Below are 27,148 nucleotides of genomic sequence, written 5' to 3'. Positions count from 1 at the left end.
GCGTTCTAGTGGACTCTCAAGATTTCCAACTTCAACTTTAAAACTAGATTCCAGAGTTTTATTCCCATTTCCCCGAGCTGCAGCCAGAAGCTGACCATTTACATTAGTGACACTCTAAGGTTGACTTTAATCTTTAACAAGAATAAAATGTAGCCTTATAAAGTTGGTAGGATGAACATGTTAACACAAAGCAACATCCATTCAGCCGTGCATCTGTTTCCTGCCAGTTATTTGGGTCCAGGTCGTGGGGGTGGCAGTCTAAGCAGAGGAGCCCAGGTCATGGCCTCCAGGTCTTCTGGTAAGATACTGAGGTGACGTCAAGGCAGAGAGGACACATAAGATGCCCAAACCACCCAAACTACTCTGAGCCCCTCCTCAATGACTAAGTTCCCTCATCCTTGCTGTACAGCTACACCTGAAAAACCTTCAGAGGAAGCTCGCTGACACCCCCACAATCAGTCACTGCAGTCAGCGTGTGGCCATCAAACAAGAGCTGGATGCAAACCAAGGTTTTAGACCGACGAGCAACAGGCCTGATGTTTTGTACTTACTTTGAAACCCCCATACACTGCATGTAGTTTTCCAAACTCCCGAGCATGCTCAAACAGCAATCTGAGTAGTAATTTAGTCTCTCTCCAATATTGCTCTCATTTTATGTCTATTTTGTGTCATGTTAAAGTCTGAGAAACATATTTAGCTGCTAAGCTTAGGCCTTTTTAGAACCTTTTCATGAAAAAAAGCTGCGACCAACAAAAATTGCTCTGATAACTCACATGATCCTAGTGATAGTGACAGGACAAAGTGTTCTCATATCCCGCTTTATATTTAATGCATGCACTAAAACTAAGCAAACAGCTGGAGAAACAGAAGCTCTGATGTAGCCTGGTGTTCTCTCGCTGTGTGTACTTACAGGCTCTCCTGGTGAGCCCTTTTCTCCTGGCCTTCCTGGCAGACCCTACATTTGGAGAAAAAGCCACACATTACATTTTCTATCAGCTGAAGATCACAGGCATGCATCAGCATCCACCAAAACTGTGGTTCACTGCAGAGAGTTATACAAGTCAAGACAAGTGAAGCATAAATGAACTTATTTATGAGTAAATATTTCAGTGTTGGACTTACATTGTGACCTGCTGGGCCTTGAGGACCAGCAACACCTGGTGGACCCCTCAAACCCTTAAACCCAGAAATGCACGTTAAAGACGATACAATAATAGCATGGAGTTATTTAAAAAATGCTTCAGTAAATATTCACCACAGGTCCAGATGGTCCAGTTTGTCCTGGAGGTCCCTGTAAACAAGAGTCATGGTGAAATTTGTGGCTAACGTTAAAGCAACATTGTAAATCTTCAGGATCTAGACGATGAGATGTTACATTTCCAGTAAAGTGTTACATATTTTGGCATTAGAGTTTATCTTTGGTGCTTGCAAGCAGAGAAAAAAAATTAAACAAAAATACGATGGGCATTAACAACACTCTGCCGCCGGCGCATCGAGCCACCTGGGGGGCTCTTCAACTGGTGGGGAAGATTGTCACATCTTGCAGGAGCTTTCCTCTCCTCAGGAGCTCCCTCTGCAGGAGGGGGAGATACAGGAGAGGTGGAGGAAGATCTCAGCCTGGGTGTTTATTGTCTTATGTAGTCTGGAAGATGAGTGGATGGTGGGGTGGGTGCAGTTTTCTCTGTGGTGGGGTTGGGTGGACTGTCCCAGGCTCTGTGGGGCCGGGAGGCGCTGCTGCACTGGGCCCCGGTCTGGATGGGCCTGGGCCCCCTTTCCCTGGTGGGTCGCGGAGTATGGGGGTGCCTACTGGGGTCAGCGGGGAAGCTGGCCCCAGGGAGGGGTCACTTCCCCTCCCTTCCTTCCCTCCCCATCTCCAGCTGCCTCCCTCTTCCCGCTCCACCACAACCACCCACACATGCAGGGCCTTGGAGTAGGGGTATGTCACCAGGGTGCAGAGGAGGCTACCCCCCCCCCCCCCCCCCTCTGTCCCCTTCTGGCTGCCTCTGCCTCAATTTTATCCCACAACTTAGACATTCACATTACTCACACTCTCATTACACATACATATAGGATCTTGGGGTGGGCACGATACACGGAGTCCAAAGTACCATCAGGGTGTACACCCCACCCCTGGCGTCGTTGCCCACCTCTCAATTTTGAATACACGTAGACATTGAGGGCTAGCAGGAGGGACCATGCGCTTACCTGCTGCTCTCTGGCAGGTAGCTCCATGCCCTCCTGGGTTTTAAATGCACCTTAAAACACACATGCATCAACACTACAATGAGCGGGTGGAGGGAGGTTTGGAGTCTTCTCTCACCCCCATTCTCTGCGGCCTGCTGGAGCGGGGGGGCTAGGAGGAGTTGGCCGTCCAACTGCGGTCTGGAGTGTGGGGCCTCCCTGCTGCTGCGGAGTCGGGGCGGTCTGCCTCCCCCCACCGCAGGGAAAAGGGAAACACCACCTGGGTCTGGGTGCAGTTCCCCCCTCCAGGGGCAAGAGTACCTAGACCCGGTTTGTAGAGTACGCTTTGGGAGTGTGATCGTGTGTACAGCGTCTCTTTATGTCTGTCTCCACGTTGGTTGAGTGTGGAGTAAGTGCATATGAGAGCATGAGGGTGGGAATGGATGTTTGTATCTGTGTGTGCCTGTATGTCTGTGTCTATATGTCAGGTTGGGTATCAGGCGCCACCTCTCTGGGGACACCTCAGGCCCTCCAAGGTTTGGAGGCCTATCTCCCCCCACCAGTGGCAGACGCCCTCAGACATCGGTGCATTGGTGGTTCTTTGTGTCTGGGGATGGGCGTCCAGGTACACACCGGCTCACTCCTTGGCGGCCGCTTATCGGGGCCTGGAGCCTGGGGCTCGCTCGGGCCACTTCGGAGGTGGGGTGCCCCCGGCCTCTCGGCCTGGGGCTCGGTCACTCAGGCACGGCTGGCTGCCGGTGGAGCTCACGGGCGCGTCACTGCAACTCCCCCTGGCTTCTGCTCCGCGGCTGCTGAGTGAGCCCTCATCTGGGACTCTCCTCAGCTCTTTCCGGGACAGTGGCGCGGCTGCCCCTCTGTTGGTCTTCCTTGGTCTCTTGTGTTCTGGGGGCCTCTGGATGTCTGGAGTTTTGATCTCCTCCATACCTGCTTCATGCCCTGGAGGACGGGGCTGTGGCCCCCCCACACCCTCTAGCAGATCATTACATGAAGGAACCTTTTAAAAAACAAAAAACAAACGCGTCCATGCTCACAGGTGTACACACGGGTGATCACACCCACAAACTACACCCTTTTTGGCTCCTACCTCAAAGCACACTGTGTTCTGTTGATCTTATGTGCTGCACAATAATGTTTAATATTTAGTGTTTACTGTCATATTCCCATATATCATTGTGATGTTGTTTATTCTATTACTCTTGTTCTCTTCTGCTTGTTTTCTTTTTTCTTTCTCAGCAGGTGATCCAGGTGATTGATATATGCATTTTTTTTTCTCTGCCCGTTCTGTTGGTTTTTGTCTTTTGCCCTTCTCCCCCGTCCCTCTTCTCAGCTGTTTCTCTTTCCCTCTTTCTTTCTCCCCTTCTTTCCCCCAGTCAAGTCTGTCCCGTATTCAGTAAGTGAAAATAAAATAAACAATAAAAGGTGAATCACTGTCTCCGCTGAACTATGGACACGCACACACATACACTTACACTGATAGGCACTCACTCATCCCCCCTCCCTTTCCAACGCCTTCGATGCTTGTTTCCGGCGAGGGAACACGGCGGGTCTGTGTGCCGCGCTGGAATGATAGCGCTGTGCAGGGTGGCTGCTGTGTTTCTTCGGATTACTCCTCACCCCCCACCCACCCCTGTGGCTTGTCATGTCTTCACAATGTTGTGCTGTGGACATTTATGTGCTTTTTTGTGCAAAGGAGTTTTTTGTTTCCTGTTCTCATGCTGTCCTACCATGGAAGCACAGCATGAGTAGGGGTCTCTTTTTTCCTCTTGTACTTCCCCACTGTAATGTACATTTCAATGTTTTTCTCTGATTCTACCAATCTCCGACCTGTATCCCCATGTAATGTTTGTGCTATATGTGTAAGGTCGGGGGGGGGTCCCATTTCACTGCAGGGCAACCTGCATGTGACGAATAAAGCTTTGATTGATTGATTGATTGATCAAATGGACCATTACGGCAAGGCTGGGATGGTCAATTTGGTAAAGTAAATCCATTGGGCATCTTTTTTTGCCTTTAGACAATAATTCTGATGGCAAAAGAGCCAAACGGGACAGGCAAAAAAACAAAAAAAACCAAAAAAAAACCCAACAACACTAACTTAGACGGGTTACCAGTGATCTGAAGGTCAAAAGGATCACTGTGGCGTGGTGTACGTACCATTTGTCCTACTTTGCCTTCTCCTGCAGGACCCCTGTCCCCTGGTAACCCAGGTTCTCCTCTTGACCCTGGTTGACCCTGGGACGAAAAGAAAAAGCTAAATTTATTTCACCCTCCAGCTGCCAGTATGTTTAGCTAAGGTTCTGGCGCACTGCATTCAGCAATGATTGCCAAACCCAGAAATACAACTTTTTTCTGAGTGACTGGGGGAAAAAATGAATAAAACAAATACAATCTAAGACATTTCTGTAGTCAGAAGAGAAAACGTCTCGGTGATGAGGGTGAGCAGTTTGACACCATAAATCCACCAAATGCCCCTTCCCAGCCTCACGCGTGCTGAAACTTTCACATCAAGCTCTTCACAACAAAGAGGCAGTCATAATCAGAGCGACGGTCACAGAGCAGTGGACACGGGAATTGCTTTTGCTGCTTTCTACAAAGATGAATTGTTTTTTTCCTCATTCGGGCAACAACAACTAAAAAAAAAAGAACGTTTTTCCACATCAACAAAGGAGCACCTGTGCATGATAAACCGGAGCAGCTGAGGAGACCTAGAAAACTCTTACAAACTTCTGAACTGACATTACCTTCAGCCCTGGGGGTCCTTGGATTCCCTGTGGCCCCGGGTCTCCCTGTAATACCACAAATAAAATTGGTTATTAACCAAAATATTGCAATTAAACATCTTTGAATAAATCATTTATGGTCCACAAAGAGCTCCTATTCTTCATGCACGTGACTGTATCGAGGCCTCAGGGCCGCACCTGGCAGCTGTAAAAGAAGTAAAAAGAAAAAAAAGGGGAGTGAAAACTGCTGTGAGGCAAATCCGTTGTGCCCCTCTGCTGTTTTAATGTTATATGTCTTAACAATGTCCTTCCTGTTTGCTCTGCCCCGTCAGCAGGACGGCCACATGTTTGGATCACGGTGAAAAATGATGAAGACACATGTTGAGCTCCAGCACAAAATGTGCCTACTCAGGCTTGTTTTCTGCCTCATACAAGTGCTCATATTACGCTGCGGTTCAACAGGCAAGGAGATGTTTACAAGCAGAACACATGTGGAAATACAAAAGACTGTTCTGAGGCACAGTCACATGGGAGAGGTAATCCTAACCTCGATAAGCATACATTTCTGTTGTTAAAATGCAGATAGACTTCATAAGATTTGCCAAGTGTCAAATAATAATCAAATAAAAAGAGAAAATAATATGGTTTGGCAGTGTTCACCAGGATAATTCTCCCAAACTTTAAAGCAGCTGAAGGTAAACTGCTTAGGAATAACAAATAGGAAAAATGAATAAAAATTCTATGCAAAATTCCTTAAAATTGCAGTTCTTCTAAAGGCCACTTGAGGTTGGCTGCAAAAGTGAGTCAGCCTCCAACATTCAAATACCAACTTCAGCCTTGAAAACTTGTTTACAAGCCGGTCATGCACATCTTTAGAGCTAATTTTGTCCTCGGGTGGGTGTAGCCAGTAGCAGTCGGCTACACCTCTTGTCTGTGTTTGTGCCATTCTGACCATTTCATTTGAATTATTGGAAAAATATTATGGATGCTATGTAATAAAGCCCTTACAAAGAGCCTGTGCTCTAATTTTAGGTGTTTTTTGTTTTTGTTTATCCTCTTTCTAACTTGTGTTAGCTGGCTCCATGGTGTAGCCTTTGACAGTATAAGAGATGGATACAGCTGCCATGGTGATGGAGATGAAAAAAATCTTAATGTGATACAGAAGGGCTGAAATCCAGACAAGTTGATCTATTCTAATCATAATTGTGGCACTGTCCTATAATATGATATTGTATTAAATGACTTTAAATATCATTATATTTGTAGGATGAACTATGGTAAACATTCAGTAAATAACATAGCTGTGCCTTACATTTTGTCCATCTTTCCCCTTCCCTGGTAGTCCAGGAGGTCCAGGCAAACCAGGCTCTCCATGTGGTCCTGCGAGACCTTGTTGTCCTGGTTTTCCAGGTTCCCCCTAAAATAAATAATGGAATAAAAAGATTCTGCTTTTGTCTCTCAAGTCAGCAAAGCAGATGCCTCAGATACTTTTTTTTTCTGTTGCTCTGGATTCTGAAAGTAGTCAAATTCAATTCTATGTATGATCATTTATTATTTTAAATCTCAGTCTTATAATTATTATACACCTTGTCCTTCATATTAAAACTGCAGAGAGAGTACAAAGAGCTCTGAATTGCTACTCCTACATGTAGCTGCTGCAGCAGGATTCAAATGAATTCACAAACTGAAACAATGATGGAGGACATACAAGGTCACTCTTTTTCTCAGCAGTCTGTTTCTCTGCCAATACCAGTCTCAGCAAAGTCCTGATCCTGTCAAATCACACCCACCAAACACACTCATGGATTTTAAACATAAGTGACTGACCTTGTCTCCTCTTTGTCCAGCTGGACCTGGAGGCCCAATAATTCCCGGTATGCCCTAAAACATAAAAATAATTCTTAGCTTAATTTAATAATGTGTAGTATAAAGTCATAGGAAGCACTTGCAACAGACATAAATGATCAGAAAGAAAAGACTAACCACACTTCCTGGTAGTCCACGGGGACCCTGAAGGCCAGCTACGCCAGGTGGACCCTGGTAGAAACACAGAGGTCATCGTCATCCTCTATCGTACAGAAAACGTAGCGCTTGGTGTTAAAAAGTGAATCCTGTTAGATGGAACTACTTACTGGGTCTCCAACACGCCCAGTCTCTCCAGTGAGTCCAGTCTCACCCTTTGGGCCCTGGAAGCAAAGCAGCTAATCAGAGATATTCCAGTCGGAATGACTGTAGCTTAAAACGAGTGAGGAGATAACAAGCTTTGTACCGGTAGTCCAGGTGGTCCCTTAAAACCTTGTTCACCAGGTAGTCCTCTTGGACCCTACAGAGAAGATGCATCAATTTAAAAATATATTAAAACATTTCTCTTAAAGCGTTAAAAGGGCTACTCTAAAAACGAATGAAGAATAGTGATGATCCTAGATGAAGACTTAAGACTTACTGTCATATGCTGCCTTAAGAATATGAGTCTGTTAATTCCAGCACATAATTCATGTTGCCTATTTAATGCTAAATATACCAGTGCACTCTGTTCTGCTGCACCTAATATACAATATATCAGCAAAGCAGAGAGAACAGAGATTCAGGGCACTGCATGACAGTGTCAAATATTTAATTTACTTAGCCAATTAAGGGAAGTCTCGGGAGCTCTCTCACTGTAACAGGACATCCTCGCTGCAGCAACGTCAAATCTCTACTGGCACCTAGTGGGATCCTGAGCGTATTGCTGGTTGAAGCTTGGTTATGTAAAAAGAGGAAGTGAAAACTAAACTCACCATCTCTCCTGGTTTCCCTTGTTCCCCTTTCTCTCCTTTCTCTCCAGGTCTCCCCTTAAGGTAAAAACAAGCAATGAAATAAATGGCAAAAATGCAGAAGATGAGAAGAGTAAGAACAGTGTTTATACTGATCAGGCATTATGACCACCTGCCTAAGGTTGTGTCTTTCCCCCTTTTTTCTGCCAAAACAGACCTCGGTGAGGCATGGACTCTACTAGACCCCTGAACATGTGCTGAAGGTGTGATGAGGTATTTGTTACCAAGATGTCACCAACAAATACTTTAAGTTGTGCAAGTTGTGAGGTAGCGTCTCCATGAATCAGCCTTATTTATCCAGGACATCCAACAGATGCTCGGCTGAACTGAGTTCTGGGGAATTTGAAGGTCAAGTCGATGCTTCAAAGTCATTGTTGTGCTCCCGGAACCATTCCTAAACCAGTTTTGCTTTGTGGCAACAAACAGGACAGTCCATGGCCCTGTCACTGCTTCACCACTGTTCCTTCCTTGAACCACATTTGATAGACACTGACCACTGCAGACCAGGAACACCCCACAAGAGCTGCAGTTATGGAGACGCTCTGACACAGTCGTTATAATCTGGCCCTCGTCACACTCGCTCAAATCCTTACACTTGCCCATTTTTCCTTTTTCTAAAATGTTCACTTGGTTCCTAATGTATCCCACCCACTAACAGCTGCCACGATGAAAAGATAATCAGTGTTATCTGCCTCACCTGTCAGGTGTCGAATGTTCTGTCTGATCGGTGGTATATAATATGTAAACATGTTTATTTATTTTTTTAAAATCAAGCAAATTGAAAGAAAGAAACAAAAAAAACAGCCATTCTTCACGGATTTGATTCTGGAGTTTGTGAAATAGAAGAAGCGTACTCACAGGTTCACCAGGCTCAGGAATGACGTTTGCAACCTGTGAAGAAGAAAGCAGGTGACATCTCACCACATCTGCACTCTATTACAGTTAACACGCACACAAACAGCAGAAATATTACTCACATTTCCCGGAATGCCCGGCGGTCCCATAGCTCCCACTTCACCCTGAGGCAGGAGACAATATGTTCAGAGTCTGGATGCTAATTACCTTATTACAGCTAATACTGCAGGACGACCATTAGTGAGACAAATGCAGCAGCGTCCCTCCTATTCCTTCACTTTATTAAGGTGTCCAAAATATAAAAGTGGTTCCAGATTTTTGTTTTTTTACCTTGTCGCCTTTTTCACCTTTTGGCCCAACTGGTCCTGTCTGTCCTCTCTCTCCCTATGGGAAACAAAATATTCATTTTTTAAAACAGATCTCAGCTATTCATCCATCCATCCATTCGCTTCCGCTTATCCTTTTCAGGGTCGCGGGGGGCGCTGGAGCCTATCCCAGCTGTCATAGGGCATATTAATGCATATTAATACAGGGAAGTAAGAACTTTATAATTGGAAAGTCAGTCGGTCTCAAAATGGCATCTGGGAACAACCAACGGGCCCCAAGGGTTCCCAGGAGGTCACCCAGTCCAATTAGGGACATTCATTTTACTGGAGCTGACTTTAATAGAAATGGTTACATAATGTACAAAAGTGAGGTAAGGACAGTGCCCTTTGTTTGCAGAAGTAAATCAGAGATATAGCTGTGAATGACTGTGAAAGCTTTGAGAAGCTTACCGGCACGCCTCGGTCACCTCGTGCTCCAGCAGTACCTAGCTGTCCAGGAGCACCAGCTTCCCCCTGGAAAAAAAAATTAAACATTTCAAAAAATATGCCAAAATAAAATGTATCCCATAAAATCCAAATGCCAAATAAACAAAAACGAAGGCAACTGTGAGCTCACTCTCTCCCCTGGAGGTCCTCTTGGTCCAGGAGGCCCTTCGTCGCCCTGCAGAGAAAACGCACTTGTTAACATGGCAGTTTTCTGAATAAATAACACAACAAGCACAAGCTCAGTGTATTTCTGGGTAAGGTTAATCACGTCACCTTGGGTCCAGGCTTGCCAGGAAAACCATCTGCTCCACGCTCGCCCCTGAGCCCCTTTAGAGACACAAGATTATAATTTAGATGTCATACTTGCAAAACTCGTCCCAGCCAAAAGCATTTTCCAGGCATATCACCAGCCCCGTGGCACCAATGAGCCCACTGTTTACCAACCAAAACATATTTTTTAAAGTTTGCTTGTGGTTTCTGTGCAACTTTTCTTTTATGAGGAAGCAGAGTTCGGATGAGCAGCCTGGAGCTCGCCTCCAAAGTTGCCCAACAGCCACAACACACACAACTCTGCACAGAGTCTCACTCGATGTGAAGAGTCTCCCAATCAAATGTACCAAAGCCCTGAGATTTGCAGCAACGGTAAAAAGAGAAGAATAGACTTGTTTTCTGAGATTTTGTGATTTTGGATTTGTTTTGCTTTGTCATTTTATCTTTTCTCATCCATGCGGACACAGCAAAGACGTAAGATTTAACTAAATTTATGAATATGGCTTCTTTAATTGATAAGTGTCCCAACACACGTAGCTGTAGCTTGTAGCTATCTGCCTGGCCTCATCTTTGCTAATTCAGTTCCACTGTGTTTCTGCTGTTGGAGAGTTTGCAATGTAATGTAATTATCAGGCAAATGACATGATACAGCCCATCCAAGAAGCTTGTGCTTCAGGTGTGGTGAGAAAAATTACAGTATTTTATTAGCCTGTAGCTTAGCGCTAATTAACAGAATGTGCTAAATAATACACCCATATATTTATGGATGGAGTGTGGTTGGTTAGCATCGTTCAACTGCTTGTTAATGCAAATATCAAACCAGCCAATAACCTGGAAGCACCTCACTGCATTAAGCCATGTAGTCAAGACAACCTGCTGAAGTTTAAACTGAGCATCAGAATGGGGAAGAAAGGTGATTCAAGCAACTGTGAACGTGGCCTGGTTATTGGTGCCAGATGGGCTGGTCGGAGTATTTCACACACTGCTGATCTACTGGGATTTTCCCACATAACCATCTGCATGGTTTACAAAGAATGATCTAAAAAAGAAAAAAATTGTCTTGTTTAAAATATCTTCTTGTTGTCAGAGCAGAATCGCCAGATTGCTTTGAGTTAATGGAATAGAATGGAAATAACCTTTATGGTCCTTCACTGGGAAAATGTGTTCCAGGAGCAAAGTGATAGCCAGGTGGAGCATACAGATTCACACAAACGTAAAGAATATAACATAAAAAACAATAAATAAGAGTGTATGGGGCAAATTTAGAGTGCTGTACAGTTATTAAAAATAACACATTCAGATTCAAAGACATGTTGAGTAGGATAATTTACAAAAAGATGTACAAAAAGTGCTGTAAATGTAATTCAAATAACCAATTATTACAACTAAGGTATCAGAGAAGAGAATCTCTGAACGCACAACATGTCAAACCTTTGGTGCAGAAGGATTAAAGCAGCAGGAGACCAGTCCTGTCAGCTAAGAACAGGAAACTACAGTTCACACAGGCTCACCAAACTAGATCACAGAGGATTGTGAAAACGTTACCTGATCTAATGAGTCTGAATTTCTGCCGTGACATTCGGATGGTAGGGTCAGAATGTGGTATAAAAACATGGAAGTGTAAATCTACCTTCTATCCACTGCCTTCTTCAAAATATGCCACAAGGAATTAAAGCTATTCTGACATCAAAAGATGGTGCACATGGTACTAGCTGTGTCACTTTTAAGTCCAAAAGGCCAGTATGACTGTTACCACCTGCAAAAGCTGCTTAGCTATCGCAGCCCAGCCACAAAGCTTTCAGTGCACATATTTGTGCTTTTGTTAATGCCGGTGGTTTTGAGCTTGGACTTCAGTCAGCAAACTGTTAATGACTTTTTAAAGTGTTGACGACTGTACACCTCTGCACTTGGTGAACCCAGCTGTGGACCCTAAATGCTTCCACTTTGCAATACCACTTACAGCTGAGCGATGGTGGGCTCGTCTTACAGCATCGTACTCAAATTCAACAAGCTCCTTAGAACCATATATTCTTTCACAAATGTTTGCAAAGGCAGACTCCATTACTGCATGCATGGCTTGACTTTATACACCTGTGCCAATGGGACTGGAAACACCTGAGGTGTGGGCTAATATTTTTGTCAATATAGCGTATATCCTGAAGGCTAAATGGAAAATTATCTTTACTTATATCAGTTAAGAATATATGCTCCAAGATTTTTTTCCAGTATATTCTGTGGTTTAGTTATGCTGACACTCAAACTTGGTTCATAATTACCTGAAAGAAATGGTAAAATGGTAAAAGCCTGAGAACCAAAACCCTTCCTTGTTGCTAGCTTGTAGCTTAGAGACTCACCAACATTAAGGGGTCACAGTGAATACATGTAAAGGTTTTTTTTCTTCAGAGATTATGTGGAAGAACACCACAAAAATATGACTAACATACATTAAGACTATTATTCATGTCTGGCCTTACGTAGATGAAATTACTAACATGTTAGCAAAGAGTTGTCTAGTTTTCAATTCTAGCGGACAAAAAGCAACATCGGTATTTCTCTGAAGCTTTTTGTGTTGGCACAAGTATTTACCAAATAAAACCTCTCAAGATTTGTTATTTTTTCACAAATTCCTCACAAATAGACTCAGAGTTTATTGTTCTTTATTGTTCTTAACATATCTACTTCCCCTTCAGCATGTCTACGCAGACGATATCCAGTTTCTTTTAAGCCAAGATGTTTCTAAGCTACAGATTTTGAATGAGTGCTTAGATTCCATTAACGTTTGGATGGCTGACAACTTCCTCCAACTTGAAGAAGGAAAGACTGTCCTTGTATGTGCCCCTGATAGACACGTGCCTAAGATAATGAATGCTCTTGGTCCCCTTGCAACATTTGTGAAATCGTCTATCAGGACCCTAGGGGTCATTTTTGACCTGGCTCTCACTCTGGATGTTCACGTCAAATCTCTGGTTTGGTCCTGTTTTTATCACTTAAGGAACATTTCTAAACTAAGCCCTATTGTATCTCTCACTGAACTGGAGATTGTCATTCATGCTTTCATTTCATCACGACTGGACTGCTGTAATTCACTGTTTACATGTTTAAACAAAAACTCTTTGGAGCGTCTACAGATTGTTCAAAACGCTGCAGCAAGACTTCTGACCGAAACATCTAAGTAATCACACGTGACACTGTTGCTCATACAGCCGCACTGGCTCCCCATTGAATTCAGAGTCCATTTCAAGATTCTGGTACTGACTTATAGAGCTCTTCATGGACAAGCACCTGCCTACATCATTGAACTTCTACATCCCTATGTCCCCAGCAGGTCTCTTAGGTCATGTAATCAGGGTCTACTTGTCATGCATCATACAAGGCTGAGAACCAAAGGAGACAGAGCTTTTGCCACTGTGGCAAAGTGATATACAAATAAAGTTTTACTTACTTCCTTACTTAATAGTTTGAATGCCAAAAACTGCTCATTAGCTATTTGCTTTATCAGTTAGCAAGTTTCTAAAGTTTCTAACTGTAAATGTCTAATCTGCTGCTGGAAACAAGGCTGATCTGCAGAGTGAGAGGGAACAAAACATAGAAACGTTTGGAATTGTGAAACAAACAATAAGCTAACCGTAACCATTTTGATTAGCACACCTTTAACGTTTGTTCATCGTAGGCAAATCTAAAAGTTTCACTCACCATGGCACCGTCACTTCCAGGAACACCATCCAGGCCATCTTTACCAGGAATACCCTTTGAAAATCAGACACCAGATGCTGACGTTCGGTGACACACACACAGAGGAACTACCAACAAACACTTGGCATTATAAGTACCAGCATGAAGTTTTTATTTAAGCCCTCAAAAGGTTAACTCACAGGTTTTCCAGCCTCTCCCTGTTTGCCTGGAAATCCAATTTCACCTGGCAGACCCTTCCGGTGAGAGAAAAAACACAAAGGCATCTCATCATGTTTTGAAGCAAATCTTCCTTCACTGCTAAATCTTATGAGCAAAAATAAAGACTTTCCTTTCTAAATGTCAGTCACTTACAGGAGGTCCAGTGTTTCCTTGGTTTCCTGGTGGTCCAGGTGGACCCTGAGGACCCTGAAAAATAATTTTTAAAACGTCTGGAAAAAGTTGACTTGATCATATACACAGTTATTTAGGTGTTTAATGAAATAGATCGGGCAATGTGCCAAGACCTTGTTTTCTTTTCTCTAAATCTCTAAATTTGAATTCATTTTAAATTTTAATCATATAATTTTCCAGAAGGCAAAGTTCAAATCATTAGCGCCAAGCAGCCACTAGAGGGGAGTATTGCAGCTCAGTTTACCACCAATTCAACCTTGGCTAGTGCTTGAACACAGGGGACATGTCTGTTTGGCTACAGGGAGCAATTTGAGAAATTAATTGGTATAACCTGTTGGCTTTAATTTAGCCTGTTTATTTTCTCTCTATTAAAACATACAATGAAGAGACCTTTGAGAGCACTGCAGCAATTTTGTGCTTTGTGGACCACAACAAATATTGAGCAGCCCACATAATTTAAATAGCAAATTATTCCTCCTCAGTTCTCCGTGAGAGGTCATCGGGGCCTTACAGGAAGCACTGACATAAGATGTTCATAAACAACACATCAATGTAAACAGAGCTACATAGAGGATGATGCTATGGCAACTTAAAATGAGTATTACGTTTTTCCAAAGCAACATAAACAAAAGATGCTTTTCCCAACATATTGTGATTTTTGATTTCCATGTTATTTTTAAAGACTGTATGAGCTAGAAACTTGGGACTCATTTAAGAAAAGCCTGGTGGGAAGCTGCTTTTTTGTGAGCCTCTATGCTGCTCACATGTAACTGTTAGGGTCGAGGTAATGCTGGCTGGTCTCATCCATGAATACAAGTAGGGTTAATATGTACTGTATGTCTAGCTGTGGCTGAAAAAGAAGATTTGGTTAGTACGGCAGTCTCAATGGACATATTTCATCCAGCACCGAGTCCTGTCCACCAGAGAGCGATGGCTCACCAACAAATCAAAATGATGCTAATCTCAAGACTTTTTTATAGACACTACTTCATATTTGCATTATTGCAATTGTTGAAAATAGAGTAGGAATTGAAATTGTACAAAATGAGGCAACATTTTGTCAGGATTATTTAGAATGGGGGAGATTTACACGTATTTTAATACAGCATATGAATGCTGTATTAAAATACGAATCTGGAAGTTCATTTCTAGTAATTTTTTGTAAAGTAATATATATTTGTTTAAAAAATGTATTGCATTCACAGACAGTATAGAAGATGGTCCACGTCTAAAAATTTCTTTTTAAATGGCCACCAGGGGGCGATAGCTGTGGTTACAAAAAAGCTTAGAAGTGTACTTATATTTACATAGTCGTCCATTTGCTCATTCATTTCCGTCATTCAGTCAGTGTCAGATAGGAGATTTTTCCAGGATGTGCTCATTGTCAGACCCATCTCAGGGCTTCAGAATGGGACTTCACACACCATCACTGTAGCTACGTTCATCTTTTATACTATTACAACTTTTTGTAGCTTTGTTTTTATAATAATGCTGTATTTTTACTAGAATTTACACATGGGTAAATACATTCGGTCTGCACATCTCTCGTGCATGCTGCAAAATCCAAATTGTTCTTACAGCAGGTCCAGGAAGGCCATCCACCCCTGGGAGTCCACCTTCACCTTTCCTTCCCTATAAGATAACAGTATAAATAGAACAATGACATGAACAAATGGTAACAATAATAAAATAATCAGCACACAATTGTCTTAGTAACATCTGAGAAATGTGAGCTTATATTTGCTACTGAGGGGTTTAGAAACTTTGGAGTTCAGAGTGCAGTACTCTGAGCTATTCTTCAAACACAGCAATCTTGAAAACAGCTTTCAGACCATAAAACTGGGAAATAAAAATGGGAATATTTTAGTCGAGCCTCTTTCATTTGTGATGCTTTCTAGAAATGATAAACTTGGTAAATATTACAGGGAAAATAGAAAGCTCAGAGATTTTGGTTAAACTTCAGTAAGCTGCTGATGACAATGATGTCGTCTCTGCCTATGCTCCTCTGATGGTCTCATTTTACAAGTTGAGAAGCTGTTCCTTAAACATTAGTGTATCCATCTGCTTTTATGTGGGAAGGTTGAGCAACACTAATCCAGTAGACAGCATTTCATTTCACTTCTCTCTCCCCAACCAGTCGCGGCAGATGACCCCGCCCCTCCCTGAGCCTGGTTCTGCCGGAGGTTTCTTCCTGTTAAAAGGGAGTTTTTCCTTCCCACTGTCGCCAAAGTGCTTGCTCATAGGGGGTTTTTCTCTGTATGTATTATTGTAGTGTCTACCTTACAATATAAAGCGCCTTGATGTTGTCATTTAGCGCTGTATAAATAAAACTGAATTGAACTGACTTTACTTTGGGCCGTATCGCTGTAGATAGGTAAAATCTCATAGTCATGTTGGGTGTAAAAAAGTGTAAAAAGTAACATGTTAAATGTAACAATGTAACAATTTGATTTATTTAACACATTACTGTACTAAATTCAGAAATTGCATTCCAGTTACAATTACGTCATTAGCTGCATTCTACAGGATTTTCAGTTATCGGCATGCCAGGCATACAGAAAGAAAAAAATACAATTTAAACAAACATTGGGATACAGTCAGCTGATTTCACTTTATAAGAAAATGATGGATAGGTCTACAGAGGAGATATGGACATTACATTTAATAAGAAATAATGAATGTAACAATAAAAGAAAATTATTTACGATTATTTTATGGAGTAACAAGACGGACTGTAACAAATTACTTGTTCTGGGAGTAAATGAGTAACGTACAGCATTACTTTTAAGAAAAGTAACATGTGTAATACATTACTTTTACTAGGTAATGACCCCAGCGCTGTCTAGAAGGTATGTTTGTATTAACAAAACCAAGATGTGAAATTGTTATGGGTTCTAGCTGTTATGTGTAGGGCAGCACGGTGGCATAGTGGCCTCACTGCAAGAAGTGCCTGAGTTTGACTCCACCATCTGGTCAGAGTCTTTCCGGATACTCTGGCGTCCTCCCGCAGCACAAAGACATGCAGTTAGTGTGGTTCTGTTAATTGGTGATTCCAAATTGCTCATAGATGTGAATGTGAGTGTGAATAGTTCTCTGTCTTTATGTGTTAGACTAGTGACCATCCAGGGTGTACCACGCCTATCGCCCTGTCGTAGCTAAAACAGGCCCCACACACCCTGATGATGATAAGTGGAAGAAAACCGATGGTGTAACTGAGAAACATTCGTTTTGGGGCAACTCACATTTTCCCATTAAAGCTATGGTCAAATTATACTTAAATCACACATTTACTTCATGATTTATTAATGAAATATCATTATTCTCACTATGTAGAATAATTTTTCACAAAACTTTACTGTTTTAATCTTTTTTTTTTTTAAAAAGCCTTTTGTGATGATTGCTGTTGTTTCTCTTGCTTTCACATAAAACTACATGCTGCCAAATTTTTCTTAATAAGTTTGTTGACGTAATCCTCTTCAGTCCTTTAAGATAGTCAGTCAGCATTCCAGGCTTCAATCAGCGATCATATAAGGATAAAGGTGAAGAAACAGGACTCAGCAGCACTGAAACCAGACAACTGATGACTGCTTTTCAGCAGTGGAGGTGAAAGCAGCTCAATCTATACCTACTCAACCATATGGCCAACTCTATTAGCACTGGCAATAGTGGAGGCGAGGCCAACCCATTATCACAGCTCAGAGCCTAGCTTTAACTCCCTCACCTCCACACACACACACACACACACACACACACACACACACACACACACACACACACACACACACACACACACACACACACACACACAGACTGTCTCCCTGTGAATCTTCAGAGTGGGTTTAACAATCCAAAACCTGAAGAAAAAAAATAGGTCAAACTTCTCACAGTCTGTTTTTCTGCATGACTCTCTTGGAAAGTACCCCATGAAGCTGCAAAGTACTTCAGCAGGACTTCCACTGATATCATAAAAAAAACAAGGCTACATAGAGGGATGTTTTCTACATATTCTGAAACATAAACCCAGTGTGGCTGTTTTATTAATGCTGTTTAAGCATAAATATTTTGGAGGTAGAGAGTTTGTCTTTTGACAAGGTTTGGCTTGACTGTGTTACCCAGCTGAGCAATGACAAAGTCACATACTGCTGATAAGAAGTTCATTACTCCCAGTAGAGAAGGGAGGGGAGAGGAGGTCAATGTCTTTGTTAATGTTTTGGAGGAACAAATTATGTAGAACTACTGTGTCTGTTTTAATTACAAACTGCTGTGTAATAGAACCAGTGTTGAGAAAGAGAGAGGAAGAAATATACGAGACACATGGGACGAGTTGTTAGAGAGCACTGATAAAAGCTACAGCATAGGCTCTGACTAGCATGAAGAATAAACAGCATCTTTCTTGATTCCATATAAAATCAAAATAATCCAGCTGGAACACGATAGGTTAGGGACTAAACAGCCAAAAAATATAAGTTACAGTTTTTCTCATGAAATCTTTGCAAATGATTTCTTTTTAAGAAATTCTCAAAATGTGGTAAGGATAATATTAATCACATAAAATATTTTTTTACTGATTTATGTTTGTTAGTTTGTTTATTTGTGAATGTTACTGAATATCATAATGATGCAGTATTGGTCATGATGTATCATTGCTCATAACCTTAACCCTATCCTTACTCTATCAGAATATATGTGTACACTACCAGTGTATTTGTATATGATTTATAGTAAAGTGCAAAGTTTGGACACACCTTCTAGTTTAATGATTTGTCTTTATTTTTACTACTTCCTAGCAATATATAAACATAATTAAGTAACTCTAAATATGTCTTATATTTTAGATTCCTCAAAGTAGCCACCCTTTGTTTTGTTGACAGCGCTGCAAACCCATGACCTTCTCTCAATGAGCTTCATGATGCAGTCACCTGAAACGGTTTTCACCTCACAGGTGTGGCTTGTAAGGGTTCGTTTGTGGGATTTCTTGCCTTCTTAATGGGGCTGGGACCATCAGTTGTGTTGTGTCAGGTTGGTACACAGCTGACAGCCCTATTTGACAACTGTTAAAATCCATATTATGTCAAGAACCAATCAGCTAAGTAAAGAGAAACGACAGTCCATCATTAATTCAAGCACTGAAGGTCAGTCTGTCTGGAAAATTGATAAAACGCTGAATGTGTCCCCAAGTGCAGTCGCAAAAACCATGGAGCGCTATGATGAAACTGGCTCACATGAGGACTGATCCAGGAGAGGAAGCCCAAGAGTCACCTCTGCTGTTTGGGATAAATTCATCTGAGTCACCAGCCTCAGAATTAGGCTCAGATTAGATTCGAGCCCAGATAAATGCCACACAAAGGTCCAGTAGCAGTCACATCTCTACATCAACTGTACAGAGGAGACTGTGTGAATCAGGCCTTTATGCTCAAATAGCTGCTAAGAAACCATTAATTAAAAGCAACAAGCAGAAGAGATTTGTTTGCATCAATGGAAATCTGCGCTTTGGTGTGATGAGTCCCAGTTTGAGATCTCTGGTTCCACCCGTCGTGTCTTTGTGTGAAGTAGATAAGGTGAACGGATGGTCTCTACATGCATGGTTCCCACCGTGAAGCATGGAGGAGGAGGTGTGATGGTGTGGGGATGCTTTGCTGGTGACATTGTTGGGATTTATACAAAATTGAAGGCACACTGACCCAGCATGGCTACCACAGCATGCTGCAGCGACATGCATCCCATCCAGTTTGCGTTTAATCGGACCATTATTTATTTTTCAACAGGACAATGACGCCATATACACACTTGAGGCTGTGTAAGGGCTATTTGGAGCAAGGAGGGGAGTGCTGGAGTGCTGTGCCAGATGGCCTGGCCTCTACAGTCACCTGACCTAAACCCAATCACGATGGTTTGGGATGAAATGGAGGCAGAATGAAGGCAAAAGGGCCAACAAGTGCTCAACATCTCTGAGAACTCCTTCAAGACTGTTGGAAAACCATTTGAGGTGATGACCTCATGAAGCTCATCGAGAGAATGCCAAGAGTGTGCAAAGCAGTAATCAAAGAAAAGGGAGGCTATTATGCTCATTACGTTTTGCAAAAAATTCGTTTTTTGGTTTTCTCCAAAATATCCGGCTGGGGTTTGAGTTTAAAGCTAGGATTGGGATCGTGACTGATGATGACTTAGACCTCTGAAAGCATTTAGTCAGATGACCTTGAATCCTCCCTTAGTTATGCTGCAACAGGTGTAGTCTGCTGGGGGATTCCCATTGAGTGTTTTTTCTTCAGTCGCCTTTCTCACTCACTATGTGTTAATAGACCTCTCTGCATTGAATCATATGTTATTAATCTCTGTCTCTATTCCACAGCATGTCTTTATCCTGTCTTCCTTCTCTCACCCCAACTGGTTGCGGCAGATGGCCCCGCCCCTCCCTGAGCCTGGTTCTGCCGGAGGTTTCTTCCTGAATTAGCTAGATCCAAACCCAAACCCTAGATAGATTGCCTGTGTCCTGAAGGTGTTAATCCTCTGAGGCCTCATCATTGCCCCCCTTTTGTCGTTGTCTCCCCTCCCACACGCCCAACCTGTTGCAGCAGATTCAGTTTAATTAAATTTTATTTATTTTGCACCAAATCATAACAGACACCTGAAGGCGCGGTGAACACCCTACAACTACACAGAGCAACAATGAGATGCCCCCCCTGAGCAATGCATCACGACTTGTTGTGATTTTGAGCTACATAAAAAATTAGATTTGAACTGAAATGAATTGAACTGAATGTCATTTTCAAGCTGAAACACTTCCTGTGAGTTTAAAGTACGTGTATTCACTCAGTTGCTAAAACTGTCAATGCCATATTTAAAAGTTAGGTGAAAAAACAAAATGTGTCCGAGTTCCACTGTAATTTAGTTTAAAATTGCTGAGTTACATAAAACCAAAAATACAATTTGGCAATGTAATAAGAACAAAGAAACACGCTGCTCCTCACATGACATCTAACCATGGGGCACAGCTCTATCTGTGTCCTGTGGTTAGAGCTGGAAACAGAAAGTCAGATGATGCAAAGATAAAACAATCATCAGGTGAACTGATCCTCCCCCGGTACAGTAAGGTGATATTCTGACACCCTCCCAACAAAATGAGATTCTTACCCTCTGGCCAAATTCTCCAGGGTTACCGGGTAAACCTTGTTCACCAGGAGGACCCTGAGGAATAAATCACCAAAAATTAAAACCGCAAAACTGGCATGTTAATAAATTGTTGAGCATTGCATCTGATTGTGGGTTTTCAAACAACAGCAACTATCAAAAGTTAAACAGGAGGAAAGTGGACGGAAGGAAATAATAAATCAGGATCCTTACAGGAGGCCCTGGATGTCCTTCAGCACCTGGAGGCCCTTGTGGTCCAGGCTCACCCTGAAACAGGTCAAACAAACAAGTTTTATTACAGTAATAGTGAAACATTAGTGAAATGAATCATCAAACTTTTCAATACAAGCTTAAACTTTAAAACTTATAAAGGCACGAGTCCGACATGAGATCCTTTCTATACATTTAGTTGGGTAGTTTATCATGCATTTGATTAAGCAAATTAATATATTCTCTTCAATCCATTATTTCCATTTACTGATATCAATATTGGTTAGTTTTATAATTCCAATTTTCATAAAATGCCATATTTCACTTACTTTTCATGCACAAAGCTACATTTTCCAGAGACCAAATACACCAAATTATTCATAAACAGCATATTTTGTGAGGGTTATTCTTATATTGGTGCCTGGATCTTCATGCTGCAGTAACAATCTGCTTTCAGTGAAACTGTTAAACAACTGCTCACCTTCTCACCCCGTAAACCTTCTGTTTGTACCTGAAATTAAAGCACTGAATAAATAATGACATCCTCACTTGGATTTGTGAAATTCATTGATAGTTACTGTGATGAAAAAGTGTTTGCACAGTGTATGTAATTTCTTTTCTCAAAGAAAACAATATACCCATCATTAGTCATTATTAAGCTCATTTTCTTCATCCCATTAAGAGATGTTAAAACTGTTTTTAACCCATCAACTGAAATAATCTATATTTTTAGATATAATAACAAGTGTTGTCAAGTTTCAGCTAAAGTCCTGCACTTCACTAACAGACACAGTGATCTCGCTTCCTGTCTTTTTATACACTTCAGTTAAAAACACGACGATCACTCTTTGATGATCTGCTCTGTCTATAGCAATAATCATTAAAAAATAGTTAAAATGCAACATGTGAGGTTTAAACGCATGCTGCTGTAACCCTGCTATCTTCATCATGACACAAACCTATAATCCTTAAGAGTATAATTCTTATGTACCTTTGGTGTATTTTTGGCACTTACCGCATCCCCAGGTAATCCGGGAAGACCTCTCTCCCCCTGTGACATAGGTCACACAACAAGGACAAACCCATCATTAGAATCAAGAGGCTCTCAGGGCAAAGTCCCTTAAGGGATATGATGACGGCACAGCGACAACCATAATTTATGAGATGAGCTGTGCGGATGCTTACTGCAGGCTAAAAGAAAGTGAAACTTGTGGGTAAAGAACCACGGCAGCTCTTTGTGCTTGTGTGTGCATTAGTGTGTGTGCAGCTGGGTGTGGTAGAAGCATGTGCGTTCCACTGGAGGAATCATCAAAGTTGGTAATTACAGACAGACAAATGAACTGCGTTTTAGTTTCTCAGACAAATGAGGGGGCAGACTTTGATGGTGCACAGAGGAGACTGAGGAATGTCTGGAGAGAGCAGACAGTAGCTTGGGAAGCTTTTGATAAGTCTTTGAAAGAACTCATATCAGCAGCACTTAAGAACATTACACAACAGTATCATCAACTTGTAATCAGGTGAACAGTGTTCCAAATACAATAAAGGTAAGTGGGTGGGCGTACCTTGTCACCTTTAACCCCGTTGGGCCCAGGTACTCCAGTCAGACCTCTCAAACCCTAATCAATAAAAGAAAAAAAAACATAAGCAACAAAAACCTTTTAATACAAAGGTGACGGACCAAATGTTTCACCGACTGATGTCGCCATAAAAAATCAACACTTACATCCTTCCCAGGAAAGCCAGGCTTTCCAGTTAATCCATCAAGACCTGGCTCACCCTGAAATGGGAAAATTACATTTTCTCTTTTAAAATGTAGGCAAACTTCAAAACCCAAGATAAAAGAACCTTCGAGTAATGAATAAAGAAGGAAATAAGAAACAAAAAACATAATAGCATAAAATCATAATAGGACAAAAGAACAATAGCTCTTGTAGCTAAATGCCACAATACTGGGGACAGTTTCACACAAGTTAATGCTGACTTACACATGAAAATGTGTTTTGCTTAATAATATCAAATTTACTTGCATAATAAATTACATCCAGTACTTCCTATACAAAAAGTTCTTCACTTGCAATATACAATATCAAGAAAGACCTTCAATAAAAGGTCTACACTACCATCAGGTTCCTCCACCATCACCAAGTATAAGACTTGTTATTAACATGTCCTCCGGGCCTCCTAGATATCTCGACATAGTGGCTTTGGTTTGAATCTGACCAACCACAGTCGTGGTTAGTACGGACGTGCTTAATAAAGAACAGCTTTTTCAGTCAGCAAGCACAACTTTAAATCAGTCCTGTGTGTCTCCTCCAAACCACCTATTCCCTTTATCGCTTCACTGAGGTAAGGACTTTGCCAGCACTTTTCAGCAACAGGAAATTGCTTACTGTCTGACTGAACAGCTGATGGACAGCTCTAAAAGGGGCATCAGTTTGTCTGAATGGGCCTATATGTGCTTAGAACCTGCTACTCATCCCCATGACATACGGCAGAGTGATCAGTGGACTGATTTGATGCACAGTTCTTTATTCGAACCACGTTAAAGACGTTTAGCTTGAAGTTGAAGCTGACCTCTGAACAAGAAACACTGAGTACAAAAACAACTCAACACGAAGCAGAATTAAATAGTTGAAAACAACTGTTGATTCAGGGAAATAACCTTTCACTGAATTATTAAAAGCCTAAATGACATTCAGTGTGATGGCAAACAGCTCCTAGAAAACTTAAGACATCAACAAAGCTTCAGCGAGCCTGAATGAAGTGCATTATATCCTGTAACGCCCCCACAGAATTCCAGACAGGAAGTGTGGAGAGTAAATCAAGGAAACCACATCTGTTTGCACAATTACGCCTCTCAGTTCTCAGTTCCTCTGAGAAGAAAAGTCTCTTTCTGAAAAGTTAAGCCCGTTATCAGGATTTGCAGCATGAGCTGGTGTTCTGCGCAGGTTCAACCTAGAAACGTGGCCCAAATCCCAGGACATGCTGGGAAAGCAAATGAGCTAACTCTCTTGTGACCTTCAGCAACAACTGTTTTAAAGATGTAGTTCGTATCTGCTGCAGCGGAACTGTGTGGCCAAGCGATTAGTGGCTGTAGCAGGAGGCCCCCAAGCAGGAATATGTGAAGAGTGAAGCAACTGTTTAAACTCTATCAGGTTGCCGGTAACCTGGTCAGGTTCACGTCTACCTCTTTATATGGAATTTTCACAAATTTAGTTTACCCAAATGGAAAACTTTAATTGTCATTAAAGTGCATTTAATACACTTTGAAAGATGTGAAAGGTAAAATCTTTTCGTTTCTGAAACTGTGTTTGTTGTAGCATGTGGCTACAATGCAACCTCTCCATAAGCCTAAGCCGAAGTGGTTTTAATACGTGACTTACCCTGGTTCCCGGTGTTCCCGTTTCACCTTTTGTACCCGAGTCACCCTATAACAAACCAAAGCAACATAATTATTTTTATAGAAATAAATTTCTATAAAGTGCCATCAAATCAGACCATCATTTGGTGGAAGTTAATTCGGATTATACTTACAGTGACACCTTTTGGCCCTGGTGCACCAGGAATTCCAGCATCCCCTTGAAGACCCTGTGAAATAAACAAAACAAATACTTGTATTAATAAAAGTTACTGACTTCCACCAAAGCATCGCTATTTCTGACTCGAGCATACTGAGGCTCGCTGGGGTCGGCTGAAACTCCAAAAGATAAAAAAATAGCTTCTGTCAGTGATAAAAATTATCCCAAGAAACCCTTAAATGTTGACTTATGACCTTCTGTCCACAAGCTACCAATCTACAATGAGCAACTTTGTTGATGTTGTGACATGATCAAACATTAAAAGACCTTCGCAAAATTAGAGAGAGAACCTCAATGATCAGATGATCTCCTATGAGGAAGCAATTAGTGACAGTGGGAAGGAAGAAGTGCATTTAAATGGAAGCAACCTCAGGCACAAGTTTCTTGTTGAGAAACAACAAACAATAAAAAATAATAAAGTGCTCAGCACACTGGAGTCCCCAGGCAAACTGAGCCTATATTACCATAACGAACAGATGGTTCAGGGTCAAACCTTCTTCCTTCATTTTTGATAAAGCTCTAATGATAAGCTTTATCAGAAAGGAAGGTTTGAAGCCAAATCTTAATAGAAGACAGAGCGTCTTCTGAACTGAAAGCTGGTTCCACAGAGGAGCCTGATAGCTCTGCTTACTTTTGAGATCTCTGGAAACTGCACGTAATCCCACAGACAAAGTGCTCTGCTGGGATAATATGATACTATGAGGTCCTTGAGCTATTATGGGACCCTCATTCAGAACTTTGTATGTAAGTAAAGACCTTTAAATCTAATACTGGACTCAATGAACAGAAACTAGTATGATTTCTCTCACTGTGACATCTTGGATAAACTGGACGTTGTGCACTGAACTTTTAGAGCAGCAGTGTTGGGGAGTAACAGAATACATGTACTGTAAAATACAAAATATGAGTAACTGTATTCTGTTACAATTACTGTTTAAAAAGGTGGTATTCAGAATACAGCTTCTTTCTTGAAATAAATGGATTACGCGCTCTATTTTTGGTAATTCGACAGCAGTGGAAACCCAAACAAAACACACATTAAGAGGCTCTAATGCCCGTGTCTCAATTTCACAGCCCATGTCACCTCTACTTGCAGCCCGCATAATGATGTGAAGAAATATTTTTAAAAATTATTATTCAAAAAATAATTTAATATGAAGGCAATAGGCAGAGTGTTACAGGCATAGCCCTAAAGAATGTAGCCTCATGGACGCAGCTGTTGTAAGTTATTAAGACTCGACTGTACACCGTGTTCGTGTTTTCCTCCGACACAATAAGTTCTGTTGGAGCAGTCTTTCAAAGCCTCTCTCTGTCTCTTGCTAGCAAAGTTGACCCAGACAACAAAGTAAAGCTAGTTTTCAGCTACGAGCCCGACATGGAACCGACGTATTAGCCAGAGGTCCCTTTACTACGGTTCAGAGTAAAGGGACCTGTTTTATATACGCGCTGAATAGTTTTCTATACGAGATCGCTGCAAAAAGTGCAGCCTTACCTAATGCCCACCCTACTGTTACTCATTTTATATTAAGATTTAAAAATCTAGTTGCTATTGGCATGGTGAGTAACCTTCAGTAATAGTAATAAATCACACAGCAACAGTACATTCATGTAGTTGTAAAAAAGCATGATAATATATTAAGTAATCCAAAGTATTCACAATACGTTGCTCTCATTGAGTAACGTATTCCCAACACTGTAGAGCAGCCTGATAATAACAAAATATATAGTCCAGCCTCAAAGTTCGTAAAGCTATGAAGCAGCAGTAAAAATGTTTATTTATGAACTGAGCCAGTCCTAGGAGGTGTTCACTGTTTTTTTAATAATCTCGTATATCCTGTGCAGTGATGCTCGTTCGCTTCAGTCTTGGGCAGTCTGTCACAGGCCAGTGGCCCAGCTTGAGCCCGCACCCATACTCCCATCTGCCTGACTCCCTCACCAGATGCTGCAGCTTCATCCAAGAGAAAGTCACCCAAACTGGCAAAAAATCAATACCAGCTTGAGAGGAAATTGTTCAAAAAAACTTATGTACACTCACTTAACAGAACAAGTGCCTCTCTGAGATTGATGCCAAAACCAGATTAGCTTAAGGTTTTTTTTCCTTTTTTATATGGCCTGAAATTTATTTAAAACCTTTTCAAAACTGCATGTGCATGTGCAGTCACTCGTGAATGGATTAAAAGCTGGAAAACCACATTCACCCACCCTCGGTCCAGCTGGACCTGGTAGCCCTGGATCACCAGCCAGTCCTGCTTCACCCTGATTATGAAAAAAACAACAACATTTGCACAGTCACAACGTCTGCGTTTTGAAAAGGAATAGAAAACAAAGGTCAGAAAGTTAGACGATTTCTTTGAAAAATTTATAATTGTTACAGTTTTACCAAATAGTGTTATAAATACATGCCAATAAGACGTTATTTCAAAATAAAACAGAAAACTGTCACATAGAATCCTCATCTACTTTTGAAATATAATGGA

The 27,148-nt window shown here is 41.6% G+C and overlaps 1 protein-coding gene across 5 annotated transcripts in view; it reads right to left on the bottom strand.

Annotated features, from left to right (window-relative positions):
• Positions 1-27,148, bottom strand: part of col22a1 (collagen, type XXII, alpha 1) — a 71,312-nt gene that overhangs the window by 20,405 nt on the left and 23,759 nt on the right. For all 5 annotated transcript variants that reach the window (XM_004564369.5, XM_012922778.4, XM_012922779.4 and 2 more), the window contains 30 exons: positions 26,874-26,927; positions 24,628-24,681; positions 24,477-24,521; positions 22,817-22,870; positions 22,656-22,709; positions 22,109-22,144; positions 21,575-21,604; positions 21,097-21,150; positions 20,887-20,940; positions 15,334-15,387; positions 13,717-13,770; positions 13,545-13,598; positions 13,366-13,419; positions 9,676-9,729; positions 9,533-9,577; positions 9,367-9,429; positions 8,921-8,974; positions 8,713-8,754; positions 8,594-8,626; positions 7,700-7,753; positions 7,192-7,245; positions 7,055-7,108; positions 6,906-6,959; positions 6,750-6,803; positions 6,235-6,339; positions 4,944-4,988; positions 4,357-4,434; positions 1,256-1,291; positions 1,123-1,176; positions 911-955 (listed from right to left, as the gene is read on the bottom strand). In XM_004564369.5, the coding sequence (XP_004564426.2) occupies positions 911-955; positions 1,123-1,176; positions 1,256-1,291; positions 4,357-4,434; positions 4,944-4,988; positions 6,235-6,339; positions 6,750-6,803; positions 6,906-6,959; positions 7,055-7,108; positions 7,192-7,245; positions 7,700-7,753; positions 8,594-8,626; positions 8,713-8,754; positions 8,921-8,974; positions 9,367-9,429; positions 9,533-9,577; positions 9,676-9,729; positions 13,366-13,419; positions 13,545-13,598; positions 13,717-13,770; positions 15,334-15,387; positions 20,887-20,940; positions 21,097-21,150; positions 21,575-21,604; positions 22,109-22,144; positions 22,656-22,709; positions 22,817-22,870; positions 24,477-24,521; positions 24,628-24,681; positions 26,874-26,927 (1,575 nt within the window). The remainder of the gene's footprint in view (positions 1-910; positions 956-1,122; positions 1,177-1,255; positions 1,292-4,356; positions 4,435-4,943; positions 4,989-6,234; positions 6,340-6,749; positions 6,804-6,905; positions 6,960-7,054; positions 7,109-7,191; positions 7,246-7,699; positions 7,754-8,593; positions 8,627-8,712; positions 8,755-8,920; positions 8,975-9,366; positions 9,430-9,532; positions 9,578-9,675; positions 9,730-13,365; positions 13,420-13,544; positions 13,599-13,716; positions 13,771-15,333; positions 15,388-20,886; positions 20,941-21,096; positions 21,151-21,574; positions 21,605-22,108; positions 22,145-22,655; positions 22,710-22,816; positions 22,871-24,476; positions 24,522-24,627; positions 24,682-26,873; positions 26,928-27,148) is intronic.

Source organism: Maylandia zebra, linkage group LG22 (assembly GCF_041146795.1).
Source record: "Maylandia zebra isolate NMK-2024a linkage group LG22, Mzebra_GT3a, whole genome shotgun sequence".
Classification (NCBI taxonomy): Eukaryota; Metazoa; Chordata; class Actinopteri; order Cichliformes; family Cichlidae; genus Maylandia; species Maylandia zebra.
This window is presented reverse-complemented; position numbering and strand designations above follow the sequence as displayed.